We start from the raw sequence: 27,813 nt of genomic DNA, 5'->3' as shown, positions 1-27,813 counted from the left end.
AATTAAGATAGGGGATAAAGTCCCCAAGAGCTAGCTCGATCGGTTGGGACCATGCCTAATAAAGCGGAGGTTACTAGTTCGAATCCCTCTCTCATCTCTTGTGCGGACATGTCAAAAAAAAGAAGATAGGGGATAAAGATTCTCAACAATTTTACGGTCAAAATTGCTAGCAATTGGGGCAGTAGATGTGAGAATCCCTATAAGACTCATATGTCCAAACAGGTCTCTGACAACCCACCTCTCTGTTCGGACAGATAAATCACATAAAAACTCTCATATTCTTTTTTTTTTTTTTTTTTTGACATGTCCGCCAAGAGAGGGGAGGGGGATTTGGACCAGTGACCTCCGCTTCATTAGGCGTGGTCCCAACCGAATGAGCTATCTCTTGTGGACACATCTCTCATATTCTAACAATCGGGCAAATTACTAAAAATCTAAACTATTTTATCTATACCATTGTTGGACTATCCGAGTGATGAATATAATGAGGATAATTGAGTGACCCAAGCGAATCATTGCTCTCAAATGAAAGAAATCGCTTTAGATGATGTTTCAGCCATTGCAAAATGAGCAAATGAATAAAAATGGCTAAGGAAAAATTGAGTTTAGAAAAATTGTTGCCTAAGCCTCTGATACCATGTTAAAGTATATAAAAAAAATATATAGAGAAAAAGCAAGGAAGAAAGATACAGATTAAGGTGGTTCGGCATATGGCCTACATCCACACGTTAAAGCCTTTTTTTTGGCTACATCTTTCTTTTACTTGATAGAAATTGTACAATAAAATTACATATTTATCGTTGAATAAGGCTAAGAATACTATTGAAATAATAAATATGGGAGAATATAAGCTGAAGCAATATAGAAAATAAGCACAAATAACTTACGGGTGGTTCGGTGTTAGACACCTACGTCCACCACTCGGAATACCCCTAAGGGCTACATTGTGCTCATTAACTTGATTTGTCTACAACACAAAGGTCCTTATTTATAGGGTAATGTTTAAATACAAGTTTGGTAATCAAATCTCCTTGATTTGATTACAATCTCAATATATGATTACAATCAACCCATAAATAGATAATATTTCAATATCAGCATAATTATGGAATATATGGAAAATATAATATATTTTCCATATATTCTAACATCTCCCCTCAAACTCAAGGTGGAATATTTTAGAACCTCGAGTTTGAAATCCGAAACAATGATGACGGTGGTGGCGGAGGCAGAGAACAAGCTGTAGATGGTGGCGACTGCTGGAGGAGATGGAGGCTGGCAGGCAGCCAGTGACGGCGGCAAGTGGTTGGTGAATGCAAATTCAAAAGGGCCAACAATGGGCCAAACTCCAAAAAGGGCCGAAAATGGGCCAGGGCTGACAACGAGCCAAACTTCAAAAGGAGCTGACAATGGGCCAGAGCTGACAATGAGCCAAAAATAAAAAAGGGGCCGACAACAAGCTAGGGCTGACAACGAGCCAAAAATAAAAAGGGCCGACAACAGGCCAGGGCTGCCAATGAGCCAAAAGTAAAAAAAGGGGCCGACTACGGAAAAAGGGCCGACAACGGGCCAGGGCTGACAATGAGCCAAAAATAAAAAAGGAGCCGACTACGTACCAGGGCTGACTATGAGCCAAAAATAAAAAGGGCTAACTTGGACCAAAAATAAAAAGAAAATGAGCCCACTTGGGCGGTTATCAGATCGGCGTATCGAATCTGACCGGCGCGTGGCGCGCGTGATGTGTCCACTTTGACAGCTTCTTCTTCCTTCCTTTTTTTGTTTTTTTTCACCAGTTTCTCCACACCTGTCCCCTTCTTTCTTCCTCTTTCTCTGCATATTTTGCTACAAAAGAAATGGCCATGCATGACTGGAGGAAAGGTGCTGGCATAACCGGAGGAGTAGATCTAGACAGCGCGGAAGCCGAAGACTAAGGCCGGCAGTGGCTTTCTCCGGCGTGGTCTGAGTGGTGTTTGTAGGTCGCGGCCTGGTGGACGGTGGGCTGATGCCGGAGAAGCCCAAAAGGGTGGCGCGGCTCTGCTTGGACGGTGGGATGACGCCGGATGCAGTGCCGGTTCCGTTGACTGGAACGACTGGAGATGCGCCAGATCTGACAGCTGAGCATGAGAGAGACCACCGAGGTCTTGGTGAGAGGAGTTGGACGAGGATGGCTGGGCAAGCTGCCGGAGGAAGATGATCTGGTCGTCTCCGGCGATGACTTATCGTGCAACTGTTTCCCTTCTCTACATGCGTGAGAGTGGTTTTTTTTTTTTTTTTTTTTTTTTTCAAGAAACAAAACAATAGATTGAAGAAAAATATATAATTCACAGGACCATTAGATCGACTAGCGTAAGCTAATAGCTCTGATACCATGTTGAAATAATGATTATGGGAGAATATAAGCGGAAACAATATAGAAAATAAACACAAAGAACTTACGGGTGGTTCGGTGTTAGACACCTACGTCCACCACTCGGAATACCCCTAAGGGCTACATTGTGCTCATTAACTTAATTTGTCTACAATACAAAGGTCCCTATTTATAGGGTAATGTCTAAATATAAGTTTGGTAATCAAATCCCCTTGATTTGATTACAATCCCAATATATGATTACAATTAACTCATAAATAAAGAATATTTCAATATCAGCATAATTATGGAATATATGGAAAATATAATATATTTTTCATATATTCTAACAAATAACAAGGCCAGCAGCTGACCCCAATGCTGGAGAAGTCTATTACAGGTACTTGTTTAGATATCAAAGGTTTGTTTATAAAGCAATGCAGATTAAAAGAAGACCCAATTGGCCTTTAACATTGGTCTAAACATTCATTAATGCTGTCGTTTCATTTTCTGCTCACAGGTTACTGACGAGGTTCATGTTTAATCAAAGCAAATACACTCTGGACAGTGTCTTGAGTGAACTCTCTTGCCCATTGTTGTTGCTGTGGGGTGACTTGGACCCATATTGATAAGATAAGATAAGCCTTGATTTCCTATTCACATATGTTGTCCTATCTATGACTGGCATTTAAGCAACTATTCACTATCTCCGCAGATAGTCGCAACTCTCTGCTTTGCTTACACCCACCGCCCAGTCTGCCCCGTTCATTTTCATTTCAACTTGTCTCTGAAATATGGCTGAAAAAAGCAAGATTTTGATCATCGGAGGGACTGGATACATCGGAAAATACATAGTGGAGGCAAGCGCAAAAGCTGGGCACCCCACTTTTGCATTAGTCAGAGAAAGCACAGCTTCTAATCCCGAAAAGTCTCATGTCATTGAGAGCTTCAAGAGCTCTGGGGCGACACTTGTTTATGTATGTTTTCAACATGTTGCCCATGTACTGTTTGATACTTTGTTTTAGTGTATATTGGTCTAGAGAATCATGCTGATTTTTCCCAGGGAGATATCTATCATCATGAGAGCTTGGTGAAGGCAATCAAGCAAGTCGATATAGTGATATCTGCAGTTGGGTCACAGCAGATAGCTGATCAGGTGAAGATTATTGCTGCCATCAAAGAAGCTGGAAATATTAAGGCAAGTCATCGTGCTAATTAAACAACTTAATTTCTTCCTTTATGGATTTTAATTCATGAAATATGGGTGGGTTTCAGAGATTCCTCCCATCCGAGTTTGGAGTGGATGTGGATCGTGTCCATGCTGCAGTGGAGCCAGTTGCTAGCTTTTTCGGGCTCAAGGCTAACATCAGGAGATCAATTGAAGCTGAAGGAGTTCCATATACCACCATCGTTTCTTATGGCTTTGCTGGCTACCTTTTGCCTCACATTGGACAGACAGGTGCCACAGCTCCTCCTAGAGATAAAGTAGTAATACTTGGAGATGGAAATCCCAAAGGTACGGTGTTTGTATAAATTCAATCATCTTTTACCTTAAATGACATTCTTAATTTGTATCTACCTATTTGTGTATAATTAGTACTGTACGTGATGAAGTGAATGTTATTTTCCATGTTAACAGCAATTTTTGTCAAGGAAGAAGATATTGCAACTTATACTATAAAAGCAGCGGATGATCCTAGAACCTTGAACAAGATTCTCTATCTGAGACCCCCTGCCAACATTTTGTCTTTTAATGAGATTGTCCTCCTGTGGGAGAAAAAGATTGGCAAGACCCTCGAGAAGATTTATGTTCCAGAGGATCACCTTCTTAAGAAAATCCAGGGTGAGTAAGAACATTTTCATTAGTTGATATATGGTGTGTTTGCTTATGGATAACACTTACTAGGATACTCCCTATTACCTCATTTTGTTTAGTAGGGTAGTTGGATTATCCTCTTTGTTATTGGTAGTTTCTTATGCCATTCGTACGGACCCAAAAAAAGCGATCGAGAAAAATGTTAACCATGTCAGCACTTTCTTTGTGAGGTGTCACACATATATACAGTGGCAGAGCTAGTTATTTTATATTGCGAGTGCTGCTAAAATTTTTTTGGCGTCCTAAAAATTTGGTAATTCACACAAAAAAATCTATAAAAGTTTATAAATATGTGCTCAAATTGATATATTAGAAATGTAATATATCGACATTATATCAAAAAGACAAAAATACAAAAGAAAAAGTGTCTAAAACTGCACTTTACGGTCTCTTAGAAGTACAAAATCATCAAGTATCGAATCTAAATCGAAGCTCTCAGCAATTTCCCCTTCAATATAGAGAATAAACTGTTTGCAAGAAAATCATTCTCAATTTTATTGTGAAGTCGTGTTTTAATAATTTTCATTGCTGAAAATGCTTGTTCGGTAGTTGCTGTAGACACTGGAAAAGTTAATTTTCATTGCTGAGATTTTTTTTTTTTTTTGGGGATGTGGGAGAAGGGTTGCTATGGGTTAAATGGGGGTGCGGGAGAAGGGTTGCTGTGTCTTGGGTAATGGGTAGGTAAAATTGTAAAAATATATTTTTTTTTTTATTTTTTTATTTTGAGGGTGTCATGGGTTAAAAAAAAATTAAAATCCTTGGGGATGCCACCCCCAAGGGGTAATGTGGCTCTGCCACTGCATATATATAGTTTTTTTTGAAACAAAAACATTGGCAATTTGGCATGTACGTCAAATTTGCATAGAAAGTAATCCTCTCATAATCTCTTGTTGAATTGAGCTCATAAAGAATGTTATAAGATTGTCCGAATGAAGGTTGGGTTGTTATGCTGATATGTATATTTTGTTTTCTGCAGAATCTCCCTACCCCGATAACTTCCATATGTCCATGGGTCACTCCGTGTTTGTGAAGGGATCAGGTGGAAACTTTGAGAGTGACACTTCTGTTGGCGTGAAGTCTTCTGAGCTTTATCCAGAGGTGAAATACACCACTTTGGATGAATTCCTGGATCAATTCCTCTAAAACTTGGGCCACTCGATCGTTTGTCGCAACATGTTATTTCTTGCCATTGTCTATGTCGCATTTGCTACTTGTGGTTTGCTCTTAATTAGGTTATTTTGTAGCTTGCAATAGAACATGTTAATCTTTTAGCGTTTAAAATCAAATTTTCTTTTGCTTTTGTTGATGGGAGAACCATAAAAAGTTTCTGTTGATTTCTGTTTATTGCTACTTTAATGTTATGTGTTGATAAAGTTGGAGGATATAGGACTATGAAATTGAACCAGCTTAAATCTCGTGTTTCATTTCTCTTTTTTATTTCTTCTACAAAATATGCTTATGCTATTTCATATTTTATTTTATTTTATTTTTATTTTTAAAATAAAAAAACTTTACCATGATATCAAAACAATGGTAAAAGCTAGAAAAATACAAATACCATTCTTTGAGCAAAAATTATTCATAATAAAAAATAAATTTCGACCTTCTCTTTGGATACGCCTTGGTGAACATGTAACATACATTAATATGAGTATACAATAATTAATCAAATTGTTAACATAAAAATTCTTAAGAAATTCACAAGGTATTCGCGTATGAATGATGTGTATCTTGAATGAGTTCTTACCCTACCTTAATTTTATGGAGCGCACTCTGAGTTGGTTAGGAAGGAGGGCCTAGAAAACCTGCCCTCCATTCTCTTGAGCAAATGTCTCGTGTCTCTGATCCAAAAACATCAGGGTGTGAGGATTCGTGTAATAGTGGGCGTTAACTTCTCAAAGTTGTTGCGCTAGCTTCTCTAGGCTTGGCCTGCCTGTAGTACTGGTTTGAAATGAGCCTTGTTAAGTTAATTATGGTCTGGGGAGGCCCATTTTCCAGAGAACTATTTTTGGGTATGATGGTAGCAGGTAGAACATGTTAAATCTCTTTTTTGGTACAGCAGAGGAAAACTGTCACGAATGAACATTGCGTACGGTGTACTAGAAATCTCTATCGAGTGTACATATTGTCGCCTTAATTTATAACTTCATGTAGCCACAAAACGTTGTCATAAGGAGGCAAAGTAGCACAAGAAAAAACCGTTGTCCATAACGGCTGTTTTGTGAACTTCCAACCGATACAAGTTGGTCACTAAAGTAAGTTTATAGGCATAGCCGCACGTATTCCATTTGATTCGAAATTTCTTCGTCGTGCAGCCTAAGGACAAAGAATCCTCGATGGTGAACTTGGTAATTACAGGAAAGACAACGTTTTTGTAGTTGTAAATTCACTGGAGATGAACCTCGTTGCTCAACTCCAAGCATTTTCTTCGTCATCACCGATGTGTCTGTCATCCTTATAAAGCATATTCATTGAATTAAGCGTCTCATTCTAAATGGATGCTCTTAATTCCATTTTCTTTGATACCCATTTTCGGCTATCCTCAATCTTCTCATCTCGCGGCCCTCAAGCGAATACTTGCTAAATTGCAAGTACCCTCGAGCATTCCTCCTCCGCTCAAACTTCTCCATGAAGCTGTAGGCAATCAGGGAGTGAGTTTCTATTTGCAAACCTAATGGAGGGAGAAGTCGCCGCGGTATAGCAGGGCCACTCAACCTAGTACCTGGGCCTCGTTGAAGCCGAGTCGGAGTGGTTATGAACTGTCTGATACGGAGAATGACTGGCATGAGAGCAATGATAAGAATGGAGCTTTAGGTAAAAACGTGATGCTGAGAAATACCAGCCCAATGAGAATCAGCATGAGGCATTCATCGAGGTTCGAATATGAAGTCTCATCTCCTGCCAAGGGTTCTGTGGCCAGCCCGGCTCGAAGGAGACACAGCAGTACTAAGTCCCCATACAAGCCAACGAGAGATGATGGTAAAGCTCTTTCACCCCTACCAGGTTTGGAATTTCGGAGAAATAGTATTCCCTTGTTAAGAGCTGAGGATAAGAGACATAAGTCTCCCTACAAATCTGGAGTAGAGGAGCCCAATTTGGATAAGAATGACTTTGTAGGCTCAAGTAGAAAGCAGAATCGCAGAACACCCACCTCCTAAGAAATCGTGGTGAAACAAAACACGTCCAATCCCAATGTTGTAATCATCTGTAACTATCTTGAGTGTGGCTTTATCTATTTTCCTTTTAAGTTGTCGTAGAAAATGATAAGTGTGTGAATCATGGTAAATTTTCAGCCTGGGAGGCTTTACTGCTTTGATTGCAGCAGCGGGGTTGCCTGCACAAGTTGTTGGAGTTGCACTACTAAATTCTGCTGGACAGTTTGGAAATGCAAATAGCAAAACTGAAGAGACTGAAGAAACACTCTTGCAGAAGTCGATCATAAAGCCATTGAAGGAAATTTTCCAGCGTATAGTTCTTGGATTTTTATTCTGGCAGGCAAAGCAACCAGCTCGTGTCGAATCTGTCTTAAAGAGTGTATGTCACTTTCTACCTAATTTAACTAGGGCTTTCCTTTCAAAGCTTAATGTGTATTTCATATTTGAGAAGCCCAAGTATAATTTCTGTCAGCATGAGCAGAATGTCTATTACATGTCCAGGATTAAATTCTTATTTTCTTTTCTGTTATGAAGCATGACTTCTTAAACATATGTTATTGTGAAAGGGTAAAGATGCTTGATTCCTTAAAATGACGTAGTGTAAGAGCATTATTTTGGTGACACAGGTGTATGTAAATGCCTCCAATGTAGATGATTACCTTGTGGAATCAATAACAAGGCCAGCAGCTGACCCCAATGCTGGAGAAGTCTATTACAGGTACTTGTTTAGATATCAAAGGTTTGTTTATAAAGCAATGCAGATTAAAAGAAGACCCAATTGGCCTTTAACATTGGTCTAAACATTCATTAATGCTGTCGTTTCATTTTCTGCTCACAGGTTAATGACGAGGTTCATGTTTAATCAAAGCAAATACACTCTGGACAGTGTCTTGAGTGAACTCTCGTGCCCATTGTTGTTGCTGTGGGGTGACTTGGACCCTTGGGTCGGTCCTGCAAAGGCTAACCGAATCAAGGAATTTAATCCGGAAACGTCTCTTGTTAACTTGCAAGCTGGACATTGTCCACATGACGAAGTTCCAGAGCTCGCCAACAGGGCGTTGTTGGATTGGTTGTCAAGTCCAACACCAGAGGCTCCCCTATAGGCTCTAGTCGCTGCTGTAACTTGTACAATCTTATAGGCTTAATTAGAGCAACTCACAATGGCTTAACTATTTCTTACTTTTATCTAAAATAATTAAACAAAATATTAAAAAACTTTCTACATCGAATTATACATCTCAAATAGAAAATACATTTTACTTGCATTTGTGAACAGTATATACCACTACATGTAGCAGGCACTGTTCAAACATACATTTCATTAATATACTATTTCTCTCTCTATATCTCTTTTTTTTTCTTCCAAAAATTATAAAAATACGATCTTTATAAAAAAAAAATTAAATGATATAGATTAAAAAAAAAAAGATAATCGGATGTATGATGTTTTTTAAAACTCATTAGCTAAATTAGATAAAGTAGGTTTTGATTAGTCATTTTGTATAAAAATATACATAAACCAATGTGAATGGTTTGACACTTAAAATTTGCCTCGAGATTTACTTGTAATATGGTTGTGAATTCATTAATTTGAAGGCTTGGTTGGGGTGAATATAGCAAGTGGGGTTAAATTAATCTCTAAATACAAAGATTTAACAACGTTGGAGAATATTAGACAATTGGACAATTTGAACCTAGAAAGGATTGTGACCATGTTCATTTGTATGATTAAAACAGGCTAATCTAGAAGTTGACCAAATGTTTTAACCAATGAAATGAATAAAACACTTCAAACAAACAAACAAAAGATGATGAAAACGAAAAGAACGTGGATATTGGTGTTCAAGAAGACCATTTAAATGCACATATTTTTAATCTTCACACTCATTTGACATGATCTTATTCTTTGTATCTTATTCTATATGATAAGTTTTTATATTCTTCATATGCATCTAGTGTTTGCAATGATTAACGATGTGGTTTGCTTTGACTAGATCAAATACACTTTACATACATCATACAACCCAATAAAATGAACACGTAATTTGATTGCTAAAATAGAGATTGCAATGAAAATAATATTAGTCACTCTTTGTCATCATGAGCCTTTTAAAATTAAAATAGAAAGATTGAATGAAAATAGTAGCTATTTTCAATGGAAACTCAAACTACACTTATCCTCTTTAAATTTTCACTCAATTTATAACCTTCTTAAATTTTAAAAGTTAATGATGAACTATCAAAAATAATTAGTCTTAGCAGTAAGGATCGTCTCAAAGCAACAAGATTGATTGTTTGTCAGCATGAGATAATTCTTCAGCGTTCCAGATTATGACAAGAAAAAATTGGTGTGGAATTATTAATGACGCATGAGGAGTTGCTAAAAATCGACTATTTTTAATTTGCATACATGTTTAAATTTTTTAATTAAGAACAATTGCTATTTCATAGTTAAGATGTTTGGTGATATATTTTTTTAATTAAAAATAATCGCTATATCATTTTAATTGATTTCTTACAAAATTATATCTAGTTGACGTGCTTTTCTAAGTTTTAATTATAAAATATGGCAATAATGCAATAATGCCTTTTTCTACGGACGGGGCTTGTTGATTGGCAAGATCTGGGTAGGGTAGTTTTTTTTTTTTTTTGGGTAGGTTGTCCTATCTATGACCGGCATTTAAGCAATTGTGGACTATCTCCGGAGATAGTCGCAAGTCGCAACTCTCTGCTTTGCTTACACCCACCGCCCAGTCTGCCCCGTTCATTTTCATTTCAACTTGTCTCTGAAATATGGCTGAAAAAAGCAAGATTTTGATCATCGGAGGGACTGGATACATCGGAAAATACATAGTGGAGGCAAGCGCAAAAGCTGGGCACCCCACTTTTGCATTAGTCAGAGAAAGCACAGCTTCTAATCCCGAAAAGTCTCAAGTCATTGAGAGCTTCAAGAGCTCTGGGGCGACACTTGTTTATGTATGTTTTCAACATCTTGCCCATGTACTGTTTGATACTTTGTTTTAGTGTATATTGGTCTTGAGAATCATGCTGATTTTTCCCAGGGAGATATCTATCATCATGAGAGCTTGGTGAAGGCAATCAAGCAAGTCGATATAGTGATCTCTGCAGTTGGGTCACAGCAGATAGCTGATCAGGTGAAGATTATTGCTGCCATCAAAGAAGCTGGAAATATTAAGGCAAGTCATCGTGCTAATTAAACAACTTAATTTCTTCCTTTATGGATTTTAATTCATGAAATATGGGTGGGTTTCAGAGATTCCTCCCATCCGAGTTTGGATCGGATGTGGATCGTGTCCATGCAGTTGAGCCAGCTGCTAGCTTTTTCGGGCTCAAGGCTAACATCAGGAGATCAATTGAAGCTGAAGGAGTTCCATATACCGCCATCGTTTCTAATGGCTTTGCTGGCTACTTTTTGCCTAACCTTGGACAGACAGGTGCCACAGCTCCTCCTAGAGATAAAGTAGTAATACTTGGAGATGGAAATCCCAAAGGTACGGTGTTTGTATAAAGTCAATCATCTTTACCTTACCTTAAATGACATTCTTAATTTGTATCTACCTATTTGTGTATAATTAGTACTGTACGTGATGAAGTGAATGTTATTTTCCATGTTAACAGCAATTTTTGTCAAGGAAGAAGATATTGCAACTTATACCATAAAAGCAGCGGATGATCCCAGAACCTTGAACAAAATTCTCTATCTGAGACCCCCTGCCAACATTTTGTCTTTTAATGAGATTGTCCTCCTGTGGGAGAAAAAGATTGGCAAGACCCTCGAGAAGAGTTATGTTCTAGAGGATCAACTTCTTAAGAAAATACAGGGTGAGTAAGAACATTTTCACTCGTTGATGTATAGGTTTTTTTACTGAATATTTTAACCCCATGTCTTCTAATCTATAGTTGGAATGTTGGATCATCTTCTTTCTGCAGAATCTCCCTTCCCCTTAAACCTCCTTCTATCCATCGTTTACTCTGCTTTTGTGAAGGGAGATGCCACCAACTTTGAGATCGAGGCGTCTTTTGGCGTGGAAGCTTCTGAGCTTTATCCCGAGGTGAAATACACCACAGTGGACGAATTCCTCCATCAATTTGTCTAAAACAACTTGGGAAATTCCTTCCTTCGTCAAAATATGTTGTCTTTACCGTGTGCATTTGGTACTTTGTCGCTTGTGCCCTCGTTCACTTGTCATATACCCTTGTACCCTTGTTTACATCTCAATATGGCACTTACTTTGTGCTTCAAATAATGAAAATTACACGTATCCTTTTTCTTAGGTTCTTGTGATTTGTTATATTTGTGCTCTTCACACCAAAAAAACTACTAAAATTATAATTGAAGCTCTTTAAAATTGATAAATTACTACTTATCTTAAAAAAATTAAGTTGATTAATTATTTAATTATTACTTTAATATTCCGTCTCACGTCTATGACCAAACAATATATAGATTATTTTAATTGAAATAGAAAGTAAATGAAGAAGGTAGGGTCAGTTCAAACTCAAAATTTTTGTTCTGATATCATGTTAAATCATTAATTATCTTAAAAGCATGAAACTTTAACAAAAATTAGTTATATAAAAAAGTCTTACATAGTAAGAAATCAATGTACTGAATCCACCCGCTCAAAGCGAGACTTTAACTTGGGCCATGAGAAATTTCCTCTTAACACAATCTTTAGAAAATTGTTTGTGCATTGACGAACTTTTGCCAATCAACAATTGTCCGTTGAGTGAAGGTAACATTTGGGTATTTGTCTTGTTTAGAATTTTTAAGGATTTAAAAAAAACAAACAAAAAAAAAAACAAATAGAATATATTGCAATTTACGGACGGTTTGGATGGGGACATTGCTTCTCTTGATGGTAAGCATGTGTAGTTTCCTTAACTTTCCATGAGCCATAGGAAGTCAACATTGAGGGACGTCGCAAATAAAATATTCCGGCCAGCTGTTGGCCTAGCCCGATGTCCTTCCTGACGAGGGAAAGGGTGGGTTTGGTAGAGGAATATATTACAAGTTAGCAGATTAGTTGAGCTGGATGCGTTGGACGAGATGGGGTGGGATTTCAGTATGGGGTGGATGGAACCAAAGACTCATTCACAGACTTGTTCGCTTGGGTAACTTTCCATGAGCAATAGGAACTCCATGTTAATGTATTTATGTGTCTAAGGGAACTCTGCTTTCCTTTCTTTGAAACTGTGAACTATACCCCCAAGATAGTCGCACCTCTCTATTTTTGCTTTACACCCACTGCATGCCCCGTCCATTTTTCATTTGAATTTCTCTTTAAATGGCTCAAAAAAGCAAGATTTTGGTGATCGGAGGGACCGGATGCATCGGAAAATACATAGTGGAGGCAAGCGCAAAAGCTGGACACCCCACTTTTGCATTGGTCAGGGAAAGCACAGCTTCTAAACCCGAAAAGTCTCAACTCATTGAGAGCTTCAAGAGCTCTGGGGTGACACTTGTCTATGTATGTTTTCAACATCTTGCCCATCAACTGTTTGGTACTTTGGTTTAGTATATTGGTCTTTAAAATCATGATTTTTCCCAGGGAGATATCTATCATCATGACAGCTTGGTGAAGGCAGTCGAGCAAGTCGATATAGTGATCTCTGCAGTTGGGTCACAACAGATAGCTGATCAGGTGAAGGTTATTGCTGCCATCAAAGAAGTTGGAAACATCAAGGCAAGTCATCTTGCTAGATAACTTTTATACATTTTTCTGGAAGTTCCTTTTTCCTCTTTGGATTATAATTGTTGATCATGTGACTTTAATTATTCGGTGGGTGGATTCATTGAACTCTATTTTAGTTTTGTGTGGAAAAAGCCACTGCCATCAGTGCCATGTAACCCATGTTTCTTGGCCCTTTCTTTCAAGAGCTTTTTTTAAAATGTTAGATTTTGATTTTTGATTTTTTCTTTTATTACCGCTTTTATTATAATCTTTACAAACTAATATAGCAATCCATATGATACTGTTATATATATATATCACATTAAAATTTAATTATTTAGTGATTAACAGTATCTCGTAAACTTATAAACTAATGCGATAATGTTTTGTGTATTGTCAAATCAATTTCTAATGGACTTGTAGATAAAGTTCTATTGGGATGAATGGTTGTTTTTAAGCATGTAAGATGCTACAGCAAAGAGATAGATTCAAACATTTTTTTTTTGTTTTGAGAGTGAGATTTTTGAAGTATTAAAGTTTAGAGTAGTGTTATCTCCATTTCTTACTTTATCTTTTGTTAATAATGTTTTATTGGGTTTTTCACAAAATTTTTTACAGCTTTCTTTGTGCTTTTTAGTTGTGATGTGATATAAAGGTGAAAATAATTTTGAGTGTTTTGTGTTATTTGTTCATCCTTTTGGTTTTTTATTAAAACGCAAAAAGTTACCCTAAAAATGTTGCCAAATTAGCCCTAATCTCTTATCAGCAATTTTTTATTTTTTATTTTCTAATCATCTCCGTGATTCATTTATTTCATTCTTCTCGTCTACTTATTTACTACCCAAATATTAATTTGTAACGACAGTAAATCTTGAATAAAATGAGAGATGAAAAAAAGTAAACAATGAAAGGTGGTTGGATTTCAGAGATTCCTCCCATCAGAGTTTGGACCGGATGTGGATTGTGCCCATGCAGTTGAGCCAGCTGCAAGCTTTTTTGGGCTCAAGGCTGGCATCCGGAGATCAATTGAGGCTGAAGGAATTCCATATACTTACGTCGTGTCCAATGTGTTTGCTGGCTACTTTTTGTCTAACCTTGGACAGACAGGTGCCACAGCTCCTCCTAGAGAAAAAGTAGTAATAATTGGAGATGGAAATCCCAAAGGTGTTTGTATAAATTCAATCATCTTTTACCTTAAATGACATTCTTTGTATCTACCTATGTGTGTATAAGTACTGATGAAGTGAATGTTATTTTCCATGTTAACAGTAATTTTTGTCAAGGAAGAAGATATTGCAACTTATACCATAAAAGCAGCGGATGATCCCAGAACCTTGAACAAGACCCTCTATCTGAGACCCCCTGCCAATATTTTGTCTTTTAATGAGATTGTCCTCCTGTGGGAGAAAAAGATTGGCAAGACCCTCGAGAAGATTTATGTTCTAGAGGATCAACTTCTTAAGAAAATACAGGGTGAGTAAGAACATTTTAAGTAGTTGATATATAGTGTGTTTGCTTATGGATAACACTTACTAGGATACTCCCTATTACCTCATTCTGTTTAGTAGGGTAGTCGGATTATCCTCTTTGTTATTGGTTGTTTCTTATACTATTTATACCGAACCCCCCCAAAAAAAAAACAATCAAGAAAAACGCTAACTACATTTGCACTTTCTTTGTGAGGTGTCACACATATATAGTTCCTTTTTTTTTTCTTCTTTTTTTGGAACAAAAACATTGGCATGTACGTAAAATTTGTAAAGAAAGTAATCCTCTCAGATCTCTTGTTGAATTGAGTTAAGGAAGAATGTTATAAGATAGTCTCAATGAAGGGTGGGCTGTTCTGCTGATACTTATTATTTATTTTTTTTTTGCAGAATCTCCCGTCTCCTTTAAACTCCATATATCCATCATTCACTCCGTGTTTGTGAAGGGATCAGCTGGAAACTTTGAGATTGACGATTTTGTTGGCGTGAAGTCTTCTGAGCTTTATCCAGAGGTGAAATACACCACTTCGGATGAACACCTGGATCACTTTCTCTAAAACTGGAGCCACTTGATCGTTTGTGGCAACATGTTATGTCTTACCATCTTCTATGTCGCATTTGCTACTTGTCTTTTTTGCCCTTAATTAGATTATTTTGTACCTTGCGCTAGAACATGTTAATCTCTTAGCATTTCAAATCAAATTTTCTTTTGCTTTTATTGATGGGAGGACCATGAAAAGTTTTCACTTATTTCTGTTTATTGCTACTTTGGTGTTATGTGTTGATAATAGGCCTTTGAAACTGAACTACCTTAAATCTCCTCGTTTCATTTCTCTTCTTTATTTCTTCTACAAAACATGCTTATGCTCTTTCATATTTAAAATTTTTATTTTTATTTTTAAATATATTTTAATATGATAGCAAAACCATGTTTTGAATTCAAACCCTGATGTAACACTAACACCTAAAAAATGTAGTCCCACTAAGTGGTTGGATTATGAAGGTGTTGCATGGGTGCTTATTAAATCTCATATTGGTTCTTTACTAGATAAAACTATACTTATACGTGATTCTAAGGAATTCTAATTATAACTTCAACAAATCTTATTGAAGTAATAGTACAAATGTGATTAGCTTTTATCTCATGTGAAAAAAAAAAAAAAATTAAAAAAAAGTGTTAAAATATTAATTAAAGTATTAAATTTATAATTTTCTATGGAGTCCAATTAACTAACTTATTACAAACAACAATGAATGCCAACTCTTTTGTCAACCCAAAAAAAAAAAAAAAAAACTATAAAACTATAAACCATATACGATAAATACCCCCAATACATATCCTAAAGTTAGAAAAATACTATTCTTTGAGCAAAAATTATTCATAATAAAAAATGAATTTCAACCTTGTCTTTGGATACACATTTTAATTGAAAATGAGGAATAAACTGTAGAGTCAACCTTCAAACTTGAAACATTGGCTCTGATACAATATTAATTATCATTTATATCAAAAGCTTAAGCAAATAAAAAATAATGAATTTAATCATTTAATTAATATTTTAACAAAAATTACATATATAACAAAGTCTCCCATGGTAAGAAATAAAAATCAATGTGACCCTATCCAAGCAAGACTTCCAACTTTTTAAAATATCACATGAAGCGCCATGAAAAATTTCCTCTTAACCCAATTGTTAGAAAGTGCCTTATGCATTGAGGGATGAACCGTGAGGAAGTAAATTACACTTGCCTCATCAAATTATCAGACAATTTGTAATAAAGAAATGTTGGGGGTCAATACATTTTTCATATTTTGCAAATATTATCCTATAAATGCAGTAGATTAATTATTAGATTTGTAAAATTTACTATTAACTTATATAAATGAGATGAAATTGACATAGAATGATTAATTTGTAAGATGAGATTGAGAGTAAAGTTTTTCATGAACATTTGAGAATTGAGTAGGTGGTAACATTCCATTAGTCATAAGAAGTCGGCAATTGAGCGACGCAAGCAAGCTTTTCCGCAGCCATGGCCTAGCTCCATGTCGTCGTTTTCCTTCCTGATGAGGGAAAAAAAGGTTGGGATTGGTGGAGGAATATGCGTTGGACAAGATGGGTGGGGATGGAAGGAACCAAAGAGTCATTATTCATCTACACAGACCTATTCGCTTGGGTAGGTGGGTAACTTTCCATGACAATAGGAACTCTGCTTTCCTTTCTTTGAAACTGTGAACTATAACCCCAAGATAGTCGCAACTCTCTGCTTTGCTTTACACCCACTGCCCCGTCCATTTTCATTTCAACTTCTCTCTGAATGGCTCAAGAAAGCAAGATTTTGGTAATCGGAGGGACTGGATACATCGGAAAATATATAGCGGAGGCAAGCGCAAAAGCTGGACACCCCACTTTTGCACTGGTCAGAGAAAGCACAGCTTCTAATCCCGAAAAATCTCAACTCATTGAGAGCTTAAAGAGTTCCGGGGTGAAGATTCTCTATGTATGTTTTCAACATCTTGCCCATCAACTGTTTGATACTTTGGTTTAGTATATTTGTCTTTAAAATCGTGCTGATTTTTCCCAGGGAGATATCTATAATCATGAGAGCTTGGTGAAGGCTGTCAAGCAAGTCGATATAGTGATCTCTACAGTTGGGTCGCAACAGATAGCTGATCAGGTGAAGATTATTGCTGCCATCAAAGAAGCTGGAAATATCAAGGCAAGTCATCTTGCTAAACAACTTTTCAACATTTTCCTGCAAGTTCTTTTTTTCCGTTTTGGATTTTAATTGTTGATAAGGTGACTTTAATTGGTGGGTGGATTCATTGAACTCTATATTAGTTTTGTGTGGAAAAAGCCACTGCCAAGCTAATAAGTCTAGATGACTGACTCTTTGATTCCATCCACCCCCATACTGAAATCCCCACCCATCTCGTCCAACACAAACTCCTCTACCAAACCCACCCTTTCTCTCATCAGGAAAACGACGACATCGGGCCTGCGGAAAAACTCATTTGCTTCATTTAATGTTGACTTCCTATGACTCATGGAAAGTTACCAGCTACTCAAGCTAGCAAGTCTAGAACCCATACTTAATTCTCGATGTTAAGGGAAAAGTACACATGCACAACTATCAGATTTGTGTATCAGACAATTTGTAATGTCTTAGGCTGTTCTGTATAGAAAAAGCCACTGCCATGTTTTTGTTTCACAAAACATTTTAGAGTGTGTTTTGCTTTTAGTTGTGATGCGACGTAAATGTGAAAATAGTTTTGACTGTACTGTATTTTGAGTTATTTGTTAATATTTTTGATTTTTTGCTAAATCGCAAAAAGTTATCCTAAAAAGTGTTGCCAAATAAGCCCAACTCTTTACCAGTAATAATTTATTTCTAATCATCTCCATAATTCATTTATTTCATTCTTCCCTTGTCTACTTATTTGCTACCCAAATCTTAATTTGTCACGACAAAAAATCTTGAATTAAATGAGAGATGAAAAAAAAAGTAGACAATGAAAGGTGGTTGGATTTCAGAGATTCCTCCCATCGGAGTTTGGACCGGATGTGGATTGTATCCATGCAGTTGAGCCTGCTGCAAGCTTTTTTGGGCTCAAAACTGGCATCCGGAGATCAATTGAGGCTGAAGGAGTTCCATATACTTACGTCGTGTCCAATGGCTTTGCTGGCTCCTTTTTGAGGAACTTTGGACAGGATGGTGTCACAGCTCCTCCTAGAGACAAAGTAGCAATAACTGGAGATGGAAATCCCAAAGGTATTAGGATAAAATTCAATCCCCTTTTACCTCAAATGACTTTCTTAATTTCTACACATGCCTGTGCCTTGGTCTTTTCTTAGTTGTTTTTTTCCCATTGTAACAGCAATTTTTGTCAAGGAAGAAGATGTTGCCACTTATACCATAAAAGCAGTTGATGATCCGAGAACCTTGAACAAGATTCTCTATCTGAGACCTCCTGCCAACATTTTGTCCTTCAATGAGATTGTCTCCCTGTGGGAGAAGAAGATAAGCAAGACCCTCGAAAAGATTTATGTTCTGGAGGATGAACTTCTTAAAAAAATCCAGGGTGAGTAAGAACATTTTCATTAGTTGATATATAGTTTGTTTGCTTATGGATAGCACTTACTAGGATACTCCTTGTTACCTCATTTTTTTTTCAGTTAGGGAGTAATGCTACTCTTCACACCCATTTATCATACTAATTGAGTAACATATTTTAAGTGGCTTCCCATGTTAGCCACTTAAAAAAAAAAAAACAAAAGAAAAGCTGCTTAAAGCACATAATGTCTGCTAATGTAAAATGGGTGAGAAGAGTAGCATTATTTTTCATCAATTTTTTTGATACCTTTTGTAACAAGCTAAGGATAGTGCTAGTCATATCTGTCCAAAAAGACTAGTCAAATTTTAATTAAAGCTTCCTAAAATCACTTATAAAGCTAGTTTCACCTAAAAACAAAATCATCTCCATTTCATTTCACTTGAAATGGATCGGAATCATTTCAAAGTCCATATTGGATTTCATAGCATCTAACAGTGTATATGTTACCACATCTTTTAAAAAATTTAAATGGTGTAGTACCATGTACACTGTTAGATGATGTAAAATTTAATATGGACTATGAAATGGTTCCTCTCCATTTCACTTGAAACGGAAATGATCTTTTTCCTCTTATGTATTAAGGAACCAATGTAGGACTTAGCACTACCCATTAGTACTTTTATAATTCCATCACTCAATGTAAGCAATTTATCTTTCCCACGTGGAACTATATCCCTAACTTTATGAGGTGCCACACATTAGGTTTTTTTTTTCTCCCTTTTTTGAAACAAAAACATTGGCATGTAAAATTTTTATAGAAAGTAATCCTCTCAGAATCTCTTGTTGAATTGAGCTTAGGAAAAATGCTATAAGATAGTCTGAATAAAGGTTGGGTTGTTTTATTGATACTTATTTTTTGTTTCCTGCAGAATCTCCTGACCCCTTTAACCATAGTCTGAATAAAGGTTGGGTTGTTTTATTGATACTTATTTTTTGTTTCCTGCAGAATCTCCTGACCCCTTTAACCTCTATATATCCATCAGTCACTCCGTGTTTGTGAAGGGATCAGCTGGAAACTTTGAGATTGACGCTTCTATTGGCGTGAAGTCTTACGAGCTTTATCCAGAGGTGAAATACACCACTTTGGATGAACTCCTGGATCAATTTCTCTAAAACTTGGGGCAGTCGATCGTTTGTCGCAACATGTTATTTTTTGTCGTTGTCTATGTCACATTTGCTACTTGTCGTTTGCCCTTAATTAGATTATTTTGTAGCTTGCGATAGAAAATGTTAATCTTTTAGCGTTTAAAATCAAATTTTCTTTTGCTTTTGCTGATGGGAGGACCATGAAAAGTTTCTGTTGATTTCTGTTTATTGCTACTTTAATGTTATGTGTTGATAAAGTTGGAGGACATAGGCCTATGAAATTGAATCAGCTTGAATCTCGTCTTTATTTCTTCAACAAAATATGCTTATGCTCTTTCATATTTTAATTTTTTTTTTAAAAAAAAAAAAAATTACCATGATATCAAAACAATGGTAAAAGCTAGAAAAATACAAATACCATTCTTTGAGCAAAAATTATCCATAATAATTAAAAAAAAATCGTCATTCTCTTTGGATATGCCTTGGTGAACATGTAACATATATTAATATGAGTCTACAATAATTAATCAAATTGTTAAAATAAAAATTCTTAAGAAATTCACAGGGTATTTGCGTATGAATGATGTGTATCTCTCAAATGAGCCCTTACTCTACCTTAGTTTTATGGAGCGCACTCTGAGTTGGTTAGGAAGGAGGGCCTAGGAAATCTGCCCTCCATTCTCTTGAGCAAGTGTCTCGCGTCTGTCATCCAAGGCAAAAACATCAGGGTGTGAGGATTCGTGTAATTGCGGGCATTAACTTCTTAAAGTTGTTGTGCTTGCTTCTCTAGGCTTACCCTGCCTGTAGTACTGATTTGAAATGAGCCTTGTTAAGTTAATTATGGGCCGGGAAGACCCATTTTTTAGAGAACTAATTTTTTTGGGTATACACCATTAATGTAGATGGTAGTAGGTAGAACATGTTAAATCTCTTTTTGGATACAGTAGAGGAAAACTGTCACGAATGAACAATGCGTACGGTGTACTAGAAATCTCTGTCGAGCGTACATATTGTCACCTAAATTTATAACTTCAGGTAGACACAAAACGTTGTCGTAAGGACGCGAAGTAGCACAAGAAAAAAACGTTGTCCATAACGGCTGTTTTGTGAACTTCCAACCGATACAAGTTGATCGCTGAAGTAGGCATAGCCGCACGTATTCCATTTGATTCGACATTTCTTCGTCGTGTAGCCTAAGGACAAAGAATCCTCGATGGTGAACTTGGTAATTACAGGAAAGACAACGTTTTTGTAGTTGTAAATTCACTGGAGATGAACCTCGTTGCTCAACTCCAAGCATTTTCTTCGTCATCACCAATGTGTCTGTCATCCTTATAAAGCATATTCATTGAATTAAGCGTCTCATTCTAAATGAATGCTCTTAATTCCATTTTCTTTGATACCCATTTTCAGCTATTCGTCAATCTTCTGATCTTGCGGCCCTCAAGCGAATACTTGCTAAATTGCAAGTACCCTCGAGCATTCCTCTTCCGCTCAAACTTCTCCATGAAGCTCTAGGCAATCAGGGAGCGAGTTTCTATTTGCAAACCTAATGGAGAAGTCGCCGCGGTATAGCAGGGCCACTCAACCTAGTACCTCGGCCTTGTTGAAGCCGAGTCGGAGTGGTTATGAACCGTCTGATACAGAGAATGACTGGCATGAAAGTCCATGGCATGAGAGCAATGATAAGAATGGAGCTTTAGGTAAAACCGTGATGCTGAGAAATACCAGCCCAATGAGAATCAGCAGGAGGCATTCATCGAGGTTCAAATATGAAGTCTCGTCTCCTGCCAAGGGTTCTGCGGCCAGCCCGGCTCGAAGGAGACACAGCAGTACTAAGTCCCCATACAAGCCAACGAGAGATGATGGTAAAGCTCTTTCACCCCTACCAGGTTTTGCATTTCGGAGAAATGTTAAGTCCGTTGTCAAGAGCTGAGGATCAGAGACATAAGTCTCCCTACAAATCTGGAGTAGAGGAGCGCAATTTGGATAAGAATGACTTTGTAGGCTCTAGTAGACAGCAGAATCGCAGAACACCCACTAGAGAGGGAACTGGAGCTCATCCACAGCTTGTTGAAGTCAATAGAGTGAGTGACAAAACAAACCACAGGCGTAGATCAGCGACTGCTCCAAGACTCAGAGTGAAAGAGGAGGACCCAAAAAAAGACTATGGGAACCCCTCACCATTTTCAAAAGCAACTTCAATAGGTGAACTTAATGAAATTATTGCCAAGGCAAAGCTTTCTAGTGATCACAAAGGTAATACTCTGATAATTGACAGCATAGGATCCATTTCACCAGGTGATATTTTCTTTTCTCGTGACCACAAGGCGCTGGCATTGCAGAAGAAAGTCTTACCCAAAAATAATGGTTTTGAAAGGAATTTGACCAGCCCAAAGCCTAATATACTACTTTCCCCAAGAGATGCTATCACTCGTCCGCGACTGAGAGCAACCGATAATTTTGATCACAATGCCCGAGATACTTCATCCAGAAATGGTTTGTCACAAACAACTATGACCTCTACCTCTGCTATGAGCGGGAAGAATAGTGGTAAACTAAGTAACAAGAGTAGTCAAATGAGTGATACTAGTAGGAGAAAGAGCGGAAGCATGCAAAAATTCACAGACAACAGGAGGAAGAGCCAAACAGATGCATGGTTTGCTCGTATTAGGAAGGGGAGTTGCACAAAATTGAAATCACCTGAACGCGCGTCGAGCAGTTGATGAAGCTTCATTTATTGAGAAAGCATTTGTGATTGAAACCCTTAGACAATTTTGGGGAGATAAACATCAGCCCGGTTCATTGAATGGATTCACTTGCCACAAACAAGAAGCTCGACTTCTGCAGCAAATTGTAAGTTATTTTAGGATGGCAAATTCTTTCCTCCTGTAATATTTGTCTCATCACTATGTTTGTGGATTATTTGTTTTATTCTGCAAGTTAGATCCAGTTTCATATGCAAGTTATTTCTGTTAACAATTTTATGTTATGCAACATGTTCATATGTTTTACCAGCAGTCCATTTCTATAAATAACTCAGTGTGTTGAATTCTTAGGTATCTCATGGCCCCTGTCCCAATATTTTGTTCAAGGGACCATCTGGTTCTGGGAAGAGAGCACTAACAATGGCTCTTCTACGTGAAATATATGGTGAAGCATGTTGGAATGTGAGTTCCTGGTCATCAAATGAAATAACAATTTTAAGTTACTTTTTCTTGGACTTATTTCCAGATGCCTTAGCTTTACTTTATCGAACTCATATGCAGCTATCCCATGATTTAAGATGTTTCCCGATTCAGGTATGCTCTACTAAAATAACATTCAATTATTGAGCCCTTTAATAACAAATTTGGGAAATATCACCAAGGACATTCAATCTGTGAGTTAAAATTCTTTTTAACTACTTCACAAAAATTGATCTTTCAAATCCCATGTTTTGACTTATTACGGTTACCTATAAAATCAAAAAAGTTGCAAGGACCATTTATTAATCCTTGAACAAAGGTGTGCTGAACTCGACCAATGTCATAACATATCTGCATAGATCATGTTTTCAAAAGCCAGAAACTCATTGAAACTTGGAATTTCATAAACTAATGCCATGACACATCTGCATCAATGGAATGACATTTAATTAAAAAATTTCATCTTTCTAGGGATTTCAAAAATCTCCTATTATTATGTTATGGAGCATAAGTGTACTTAGGTAACATTTCTTTATAAGATAGAGGAAGGTATAAAAAATGCTATTTATGGGTAAAAGAATGCATTGATCATGCCTAGAAATGAAGGCTGTTTTAAAGTTTAAGTAGCCACAATTCCTTGAATTTGATAATGAATCAGTAGTTTTAGCGGTTACCTCCCAAATTCAGTGCTGAAGCTCATGTTATATACTGACAGGAAAGAAGGCCTATGCAAGTAGTGGTTCCATTAACGTCCAGCCCTCACCATGCAGAGCTCAATCTAAACTTGGAAGCGAATGCTAAATATGCATTAATGGGATTAGTCAAGGACATAAGCAGTAAATATGCAATTACCCCTGAAGTTAGCAATGTTAATTTCAAGCCAGATTATAAAGGTTCATCGTTTAAACGCATATACGATTTCTCTTGATGGTTTAACCTGCTCTTTCGAAGCTAACATGGTTCCTTTTTCTTGCTTTCAGTGATAGTCCTCTATGAGGTTGACAAAGCAGCGGAGAACCTTCAGCACCTGATAAAATGGATTATGGACTGTTACACAGATGCTTGTAAACTCATACTCTGCTGTGAAGATGATGTAGAAATCCTTGAATGTGTGAAAAACCGCTGCAAAGTTATCAAGGTTGATGCTCCTGTTACTCATGAAGTAAGTTTCAGATTCATTTTGGATTATAACTGTGTACTAATAGGCGTTTTACACTAGTATGCTCCCATCTTCCACACTTCTGACTTTATCTTAATCCTCGTTGAAACCTCCAATATCCCAGATCATGGAGGTTCTTCTTCAGATAGCAAGAAAGGAGAACTTTGATCTACCCATGAGCTTTGCTGCTAAGATTGCTACAAAATCAAAGCAGAACCTGAGAAAAGCAATCATGGCTCTTGAAGCATGCAAAGCACACAAGTTAGTTCCTGACGAAAAAAAATTCAAGTTTCAAATAAATTAATTATACTTATGAGGACACTGTCACTGTGTGCAGCTACCCTTTTGTCGATGACCAACCAATTCCATTTGGATGGGAAGAGGTCCTAGTGGAACTTTCTGCAGATATCATAGTTGATCCATCACCAGCGAGGTAGGTTTTTCTTTTTAAGGGAAGGAGAGGTCTGTTGAGACAAATGGGAAAACGAAAAAAAACAATTAAAAGATTCTGACAGAACTTGATGAAAGTAAAGAATATATGCTTTACCATTATACCTAATGACTAGTTGGCTTGAAAGTTTAAAGAGTAAATGACACAGTTTCTTTGTTTGAGATAAGTTTGAAGCACTTCACTTGGGAATCCTGCAAAACACTTTCGGTCTCTTGCACTGGAAATGAGATTATTCTCTAGAGGCTGCTTAAATTTATCATCTGGGTATAAAACGGGAAGAAGTAGTCCAACACCTAAATCAAAGGTGTAGCTAAAAGTGGAACTTATGAATCCTACCACAAGTAGCATACTTTTGATTGCTTGTGAAGAAATTCCAATATAAATTCGACATTTATGGTTTTGTCAGATTATATTTAATACGGGGAAAGCTTCAAAAGCTTCTTTTGGATTTTGTTCACCCAAATCTGATCCTCCAGGTGATACATTTAATATGCCAAAATAATCAATCTATATATTTACCAAAATACAGTTTTGTGAAGATGTTGTTTTTCCAACATGCAGAAGATAGTGGAACAGTTCCTTAAGCGAGTTGAGGGGAGTACCAAAAGGGAACTTTATTATTGGCATGCTTACTATGTGAGTGCTATCTTTTGTTATTTTGTTTTGTTGAAAAGGTCATGGTAACTTAGAAATGAACCCTCATCATCGGTATACGTATACGTTAGTTCTATGTTTTTCCTTTGTTATATTGTGTTGTTCACAAGGAGATAATAACTCAAGTTTGTTGTTTACAGAGTAAGAAACTCCCAACAGGAACAACTGCTTTACTGAAATTAGAAGGTAACAAATAAAACTCATTGTAAATATTTCATGATTTATAATGATATGCATCTTGCTCTTAACTGCTTCATAAGGAAGTTATATTCCGAGCACTCACCAGTATACAGGCAGTTCACTGGTTATTTCTGTATCTTTGGTGCAGAATTTGTGGCCAAGTTCATGAGTATATACAGGAAGAGTTCCAATAATCGCCAGTATGTATAGCTTTCACAAGAGTCACAAGACTGGCTGATAGTTGATACATGCTACATATCTTCATCTCCTTGTTATCTTGTGGCTGCAGCTGTTACTTGATTCTGAAATGAAAAGCCAAAATGAAATAATTAGATGCCCCTAGGGCTTCTGTGTGGGGTTGCAACAGTCGAGAGAGATAGCACACACATTCTCTCTCTTTCTCTCTCTCCCCAAAATGCCAAATTCCTAGTTAAGTTAGGTTTGCTTGTGAAAGATTAATGAATAGTGATTGTGTCATATTTGATTATTTGTTGTCTTCTTTAATTTCTTTCTTTTTTCCCCACAAAGATTTTAGCTTCTTTTTTTTTTTTTTTTTTTTATGATGTGGATCCGCACCAAGGCTGGGCCCTTCGCCAGAACCATGTATAAGGTAATTTAGGAGAAGTCCTAATGCGAAATCGAATCTACAAAGTTTTTTTGTTTCAATCAATGAATCATTTACAAGTGCACATCAAAAGGCATGATCATCTTCAAATTTCTTGGACAAGATAAAAAGAACACAAAGGTTAATGTCCTTCATCAAATCTAGGAGAAGAACAATAATCAAACACCTGGATCGGGCTTCAGTGCCGCCCATTTGCCTTTTCAGTAAAGAGAAAGCAACAAGGGCCAGAGCTCCTAAAGCTCTGAGTTTCTCAAAGAAAGCTCCAACTGTTGCAATCAATTCATATATCAGCTGGATTCTTCCAATGCAATAGAAGAACAAATGTCTCATCAGCCTAAAACGTTTCAGTAGCAACAGTCAAATAAAACGGACCTTGACTGTTGAGACGTAGATTCAATGTAGAAAGGAGCGGCTATAGCCATCGCCAAAGCCAACAGCACGCGAAATCGGGCGTTGAAACGTATATCCAAAGTTACGGTCATAACGATCAGATCAAAAACTTCTTTTGCCTCAGTCAGCATAGCCTCTTTGCGAAGTGCGTCCAGCAATATGCTGACAGAGGCAAAAGAAGTTTTTGATGTGATGAAGGTGTCGAGTGAGGAACGCAATTCTACCAAACACCTTCTCTTCTATTCAATTCCTTCCTCCCGAGATTGATTGGTATTTGGTAAGCGCTCGTTGGGGTTTGTTTGGTAATGGGGACGGGGATGGGCTAAACACTGTTCATCACTATTTCCCAAAAAAATCAACATCAAAACATTCTAACTTTTTCACTTTTAATATCAAATCATTCACTTTTTATTATTATTCAAATAAAAAAATCACTACAAAACAAAACTTTTTCACTTTTTCATACCACTTTTTCATTTTTTTTATACCAAACATTCTTACTTTTTTTCACATCAATCTACATCAACTACAGTGTTTAGGCCATCCCATTTGCCAAACACCCCCTTGGTGGGTATTGGGCGGAAAGAGCGCGGCGATTGAGGTGGGTGGTTGCCCGGTCGTAAAACACAATTATTACGTTTTTAATAACGGCCGAAATTGCTGCTTTTTAAATTCGTATTTTCAAATAAAGGTGCTCAAACTGGAATGGTATAGGCGATTAGCGTTATTTATAACCTGCGGTTAGTAGTTATTTAATTTAATAACTTCGATTTTATAACCGCTTTTTTTATATGGGCTTTTTAGCTTTTTAAGTATTTTTTGTCTTTAATTAGCCTATTTTTTGAGCTTATTTTAAGGGTTTAAAGTCAAAATGTTTCAAAAAAAAAGATGAAAAAAAACATTCTACTTTTTTAGCCGGCCAATGTTTTTGAATAAGTCTTAACCCAAAACATCATATACCATATTATATATTCCACATACATAGTCATAAATAACATAAATCCATTAATTAATTAATTCAAATACAAATGAAAAAATTAATATATTTTATTAATATAAAATATTTAATATATATTTATATTATTATATATAAATGAAGGCGGTTAGCGGTTATAACCGCCTTACCCTACCTCCTAAAATCACTAACTGTAACCGTCTTAGGCTGTTAGCAATTTTTAATAACTACCTACCAAAGTGGTTAGCGGTTAACAGGACGGTTATAATCACCCCATTTGAGCAGTACTATAACACTCTCTATCTTATTTATAGAAATTGAATAAAAAATATAAAATATAAATTATTCTTAAAAAATCATAACCTCAAATGCACCCTTTACGTAAGTCATCGAATGTACAATCTCCTCTTTTAATTTGGCCGTGTCCAGCGTACAATCCTACTCGAC

At 36.8% G+C, this 27,813-nt stretch overlaps 5 protein-coding genes, 1 long non-coding RNA gene and 1 pseudogene across 7 annotated transcripts; 6 read left to right on the top strand and 1 right to left on the bottom strand.

Moving 5' to 3' along the window:
- The first annotated feature begins 2,679 nt into the window (after positions 1-2,679).
- On the top strand, positions 2,680-5,635 carry LOC132187055 (phenylcoumaran benzylic ether reductase POP1-like). Its single transcript, XM_059601208.1, has 6 exons — positions 2,680-2,747; positions 2,868-3,324; positions 3,411-3,545; positions 3,623-3,863; positions 3,987-4,190; positions 5,200-5,635. Exons 2-6 carry the CDS (start codon positions 3,142-3,144, stop codon positions 5,364-5,366), a joined length of 930 nt encoding a protein of 309 aa, XP_059457191.1. The 5' UTR covers positions 2,680-2,747; positions 2,868-3,141; the 3' UTR covers positions 5,367-5,635.
- Positions 5,636-7,048: 1,413 nt separating this feature from the next.
- Positions 7,049-8,481, top strand: LOC132186459 (pheophytinase, chloroplastic-like). Its single transcript, XM_059600436.1, has 4 exons — positions 7,049-7,346; positions 7,546-7,757; positions 8,005-8,096; positions 8,217-8,481. The coding sequence occupies exons 1-4, from the start codon at positions 7,049-7,051 to the stop codon at positions 8,479-8,481; spliced, it is 867 nt and encodes a 288-aa protein (XP_059456419.1).
- A 1,581-nt stretch (positions 8,482-10,062) lies between these two features.
- LOC132187051 (phenylcoumaran benzylic ether reductase Betv6-like) lies at positions 10,063-11,673 on the top strand. The gene is made up of 5 exons (XM_059601204.1): positions 10,063-10,354; positions 10,441-10,575; positions 10,653-10,890; positions 11,018-11,221; positions 11,330-11,673. Exons 1-5 carry the CDS (start codon positions 10,172-10,174, stop codon positions 11,494-11,496), a joined length of 927 nt encoding a protein of 308 aa, XP_059457187.1. The 5' UTR covers positions 10,063-10,171; the 3' UTR covers positions 11,497-11,673.
- A 611-nt stretch (positions 11,674-12,284) lies between these two features.
- LOC132187049 (isoflavone reductase homolog A622-like) lies at positions 12,285-15,283 on the top strand. Its single transcript, XM_059601203.1, has 5 exons — positions 12,285-12,870; positions 12,952-13,086; positions 14,001-14,238; positions 14,344-14,547; positions 14,952-15,283. The coding sequence occupies exons 1-5, from the start codon at positions 12,688-12,690 to the stop codon at positions 15,116-15,118; spliced, it is 927 nt and encodes a 308-aa protein (XP_059457186.1). The 5' UTR covers positions 12,285-12,687; the 3' UTR covers positions 15,119-15,283.
- Positions 15,284-16,538: 1,255 nt separating this feature from the next.
- LOC132187603 (eugenol synthase 2-like) lies at positions 16,539-20,053 on the top strand. Of its 2 annotated transcripts, none has more exons than XM_059601963.1 (5): positions 16,539-17,063; positions 17,148-17,282; positions 18,098-18,335; positions 18,442-18,645; positions 19,548-19,763. In XM_059601963.1, the coding sequence occupies exons 1-5, from the start codon at positions 16,881-16,883 to the stop codon at positions 19,676-19,678; spliced, it is 891 nt and encodes a 296-aa protein (XP_059457946.1). In that variant the 5' UTR covers positions 16,539-16,880; the 3' UTR covers positions 19,679-19,763. The 2 variants fall into 2 exon arrangements, with proteins under 2 accessions (XP_059457946.1, XP_059457945.1); XM_059601962.1 differs by having other exon boundaries at positions 16,541-17,063; positions 19,625-20,053.
- Positions 20,054-20,728: 675 nt separating this feature from the next.
- LOC132188158 (uncharacterized) lies at positions 20,729-25,606 on the top strand (annotated as a pseudogene).
- Positions 24,025-26,656, bottom strand: LOC132188159 (uncharacterized). Its single transcript, XR_009440858.1, has 5 exons — positions 26,394-26,656; positions 26,188-26,287; positions 25,500-25,698; positions 24,422-24,575; positions 24,025-24,308 (listed from the first exon to the last, which is right to left on the bottom strand). It is a non-coding gene; the product is annotated as an uncharacterized LOC132188159 (long non-coding RNA).
- Between the last annotated feature and the right edge of the window lie 1,157 nt (positions 26,657-27,813).

This window comes from Corylus avellana, chromosome ca7 (genome assembly GCF_901000735.1).
Source record: "Corylus avellana chromosome ca7, CavTom2PMs-1.0".
NCBI lineage: Eukaryota > Viridiplantae > Streptophyta > Magnoliopsida > Fagales > Betulaceae > Corylus > Corylus avellana.
Note: the sequence above shows the minus strand (reverse complement) of the source record. Positions and strands in the feature narration are given on the sequence as shown.

Coding starts and splice junctions, on each gene's coding strand:
- LOC132187055 (XM_059601208.1), top strand. CDS start 3,142: ATGGCTGAAAAAAGCAAGATTTTGATCATCGGAGGGACTGGATACATC. Junction 3,546..3,622: donor AAGAAGCTGGAAATATTAAG/GCAAGTCATCGT, acceptor GGTGGGTTTCAG/AGATTCCTCCCATCCGAGTT. Junction 4,191..5,199: donor CCTTCTTAAGAAAATCCAGG/GTGAGTAAGAAC, acceptor TGTTTTCTGCAG/AATCTCCCTACCCCGATAAC.
- LOC132186459 (XM_059600436.1), top strand. CDS start 7,049: ATGCTGAGAAATACCAGCCCAATGAGAATCAGCATGAGGCATTCATCG. Junction 7,347..7,545: donor GAATGACTTTGTAGGCTCAA/GTAGAAAGCAGA, acceptor CTTTGATTGCAG/CAGCGGGGTTGCCTGCACAA. Junction 7,758..8,004: donor TCGAATCTGTCTTAAAGAGT/GTATGTCACTTT, acceptor TTGGTGACACAG/GTGTATGTAAATGCCTCCAA.
- LOC132187051 (XM_059601204.1), top strand. CDS start 10,172: ATGGCTGAAAAAAGCAAGATTTTGATCATCGGAGGGACTGGATACATC. Junction 10,355..10,440: donor CTGGGGCGACACTTGTTTAT/GTATGTTTTCAA, acceptor GATTTTTCCCAG/GGAGATATCTATCATCATGA. Junction 10,891..11,017: donor TGGAGATGGAAATCCCAAAG/GTACGGTGTTTG, acceptor CCATGTTAACAG/CAATTTTTGTCAAGGAAGAA.
- LOC132187049 (XM_059601203.1), top strand. CDS start 12,688: ATGGCTCAAAAAAGCAAGATTTTGGTGATCGGAGGGACCGGATGCATC. Junction 13,087..14,000: donor AAGAAGTTGGAAACATCAAG/GCAAGTCATCTT, acceptor GTTGGATTTCAG/AGATTCCTCCCATCAGAGTT. Junction 14,239..14,343: donor TGGAGATGGAAATCCCAAAG/GTGTTTGTATAA, acceptor CCATGTTAACAG/TAATTTTTGTCAAGGAAGAA.
- LOC132187603 (XM_059601962.1), top strand. CDS start 16,881: ATGGCTCAAGAAAGCAAGATTTTGGTAATCGGAGGGACTGGATACATC. Junction 17,064..17,147: donor CCGGGGTGAAGATTCTCTAT/GTATGTTTTCAA, acceptor GATTTTTCCCAG/GGAGATATCTATAATCATGA. Junction 18,646..19,624: donor ACTTCTTAAAAAAATCCAGG/GTGAGTAAGAAC, acceptor TGTTTCCTGCAG/AATCTCCTGACCCCTTTAAC.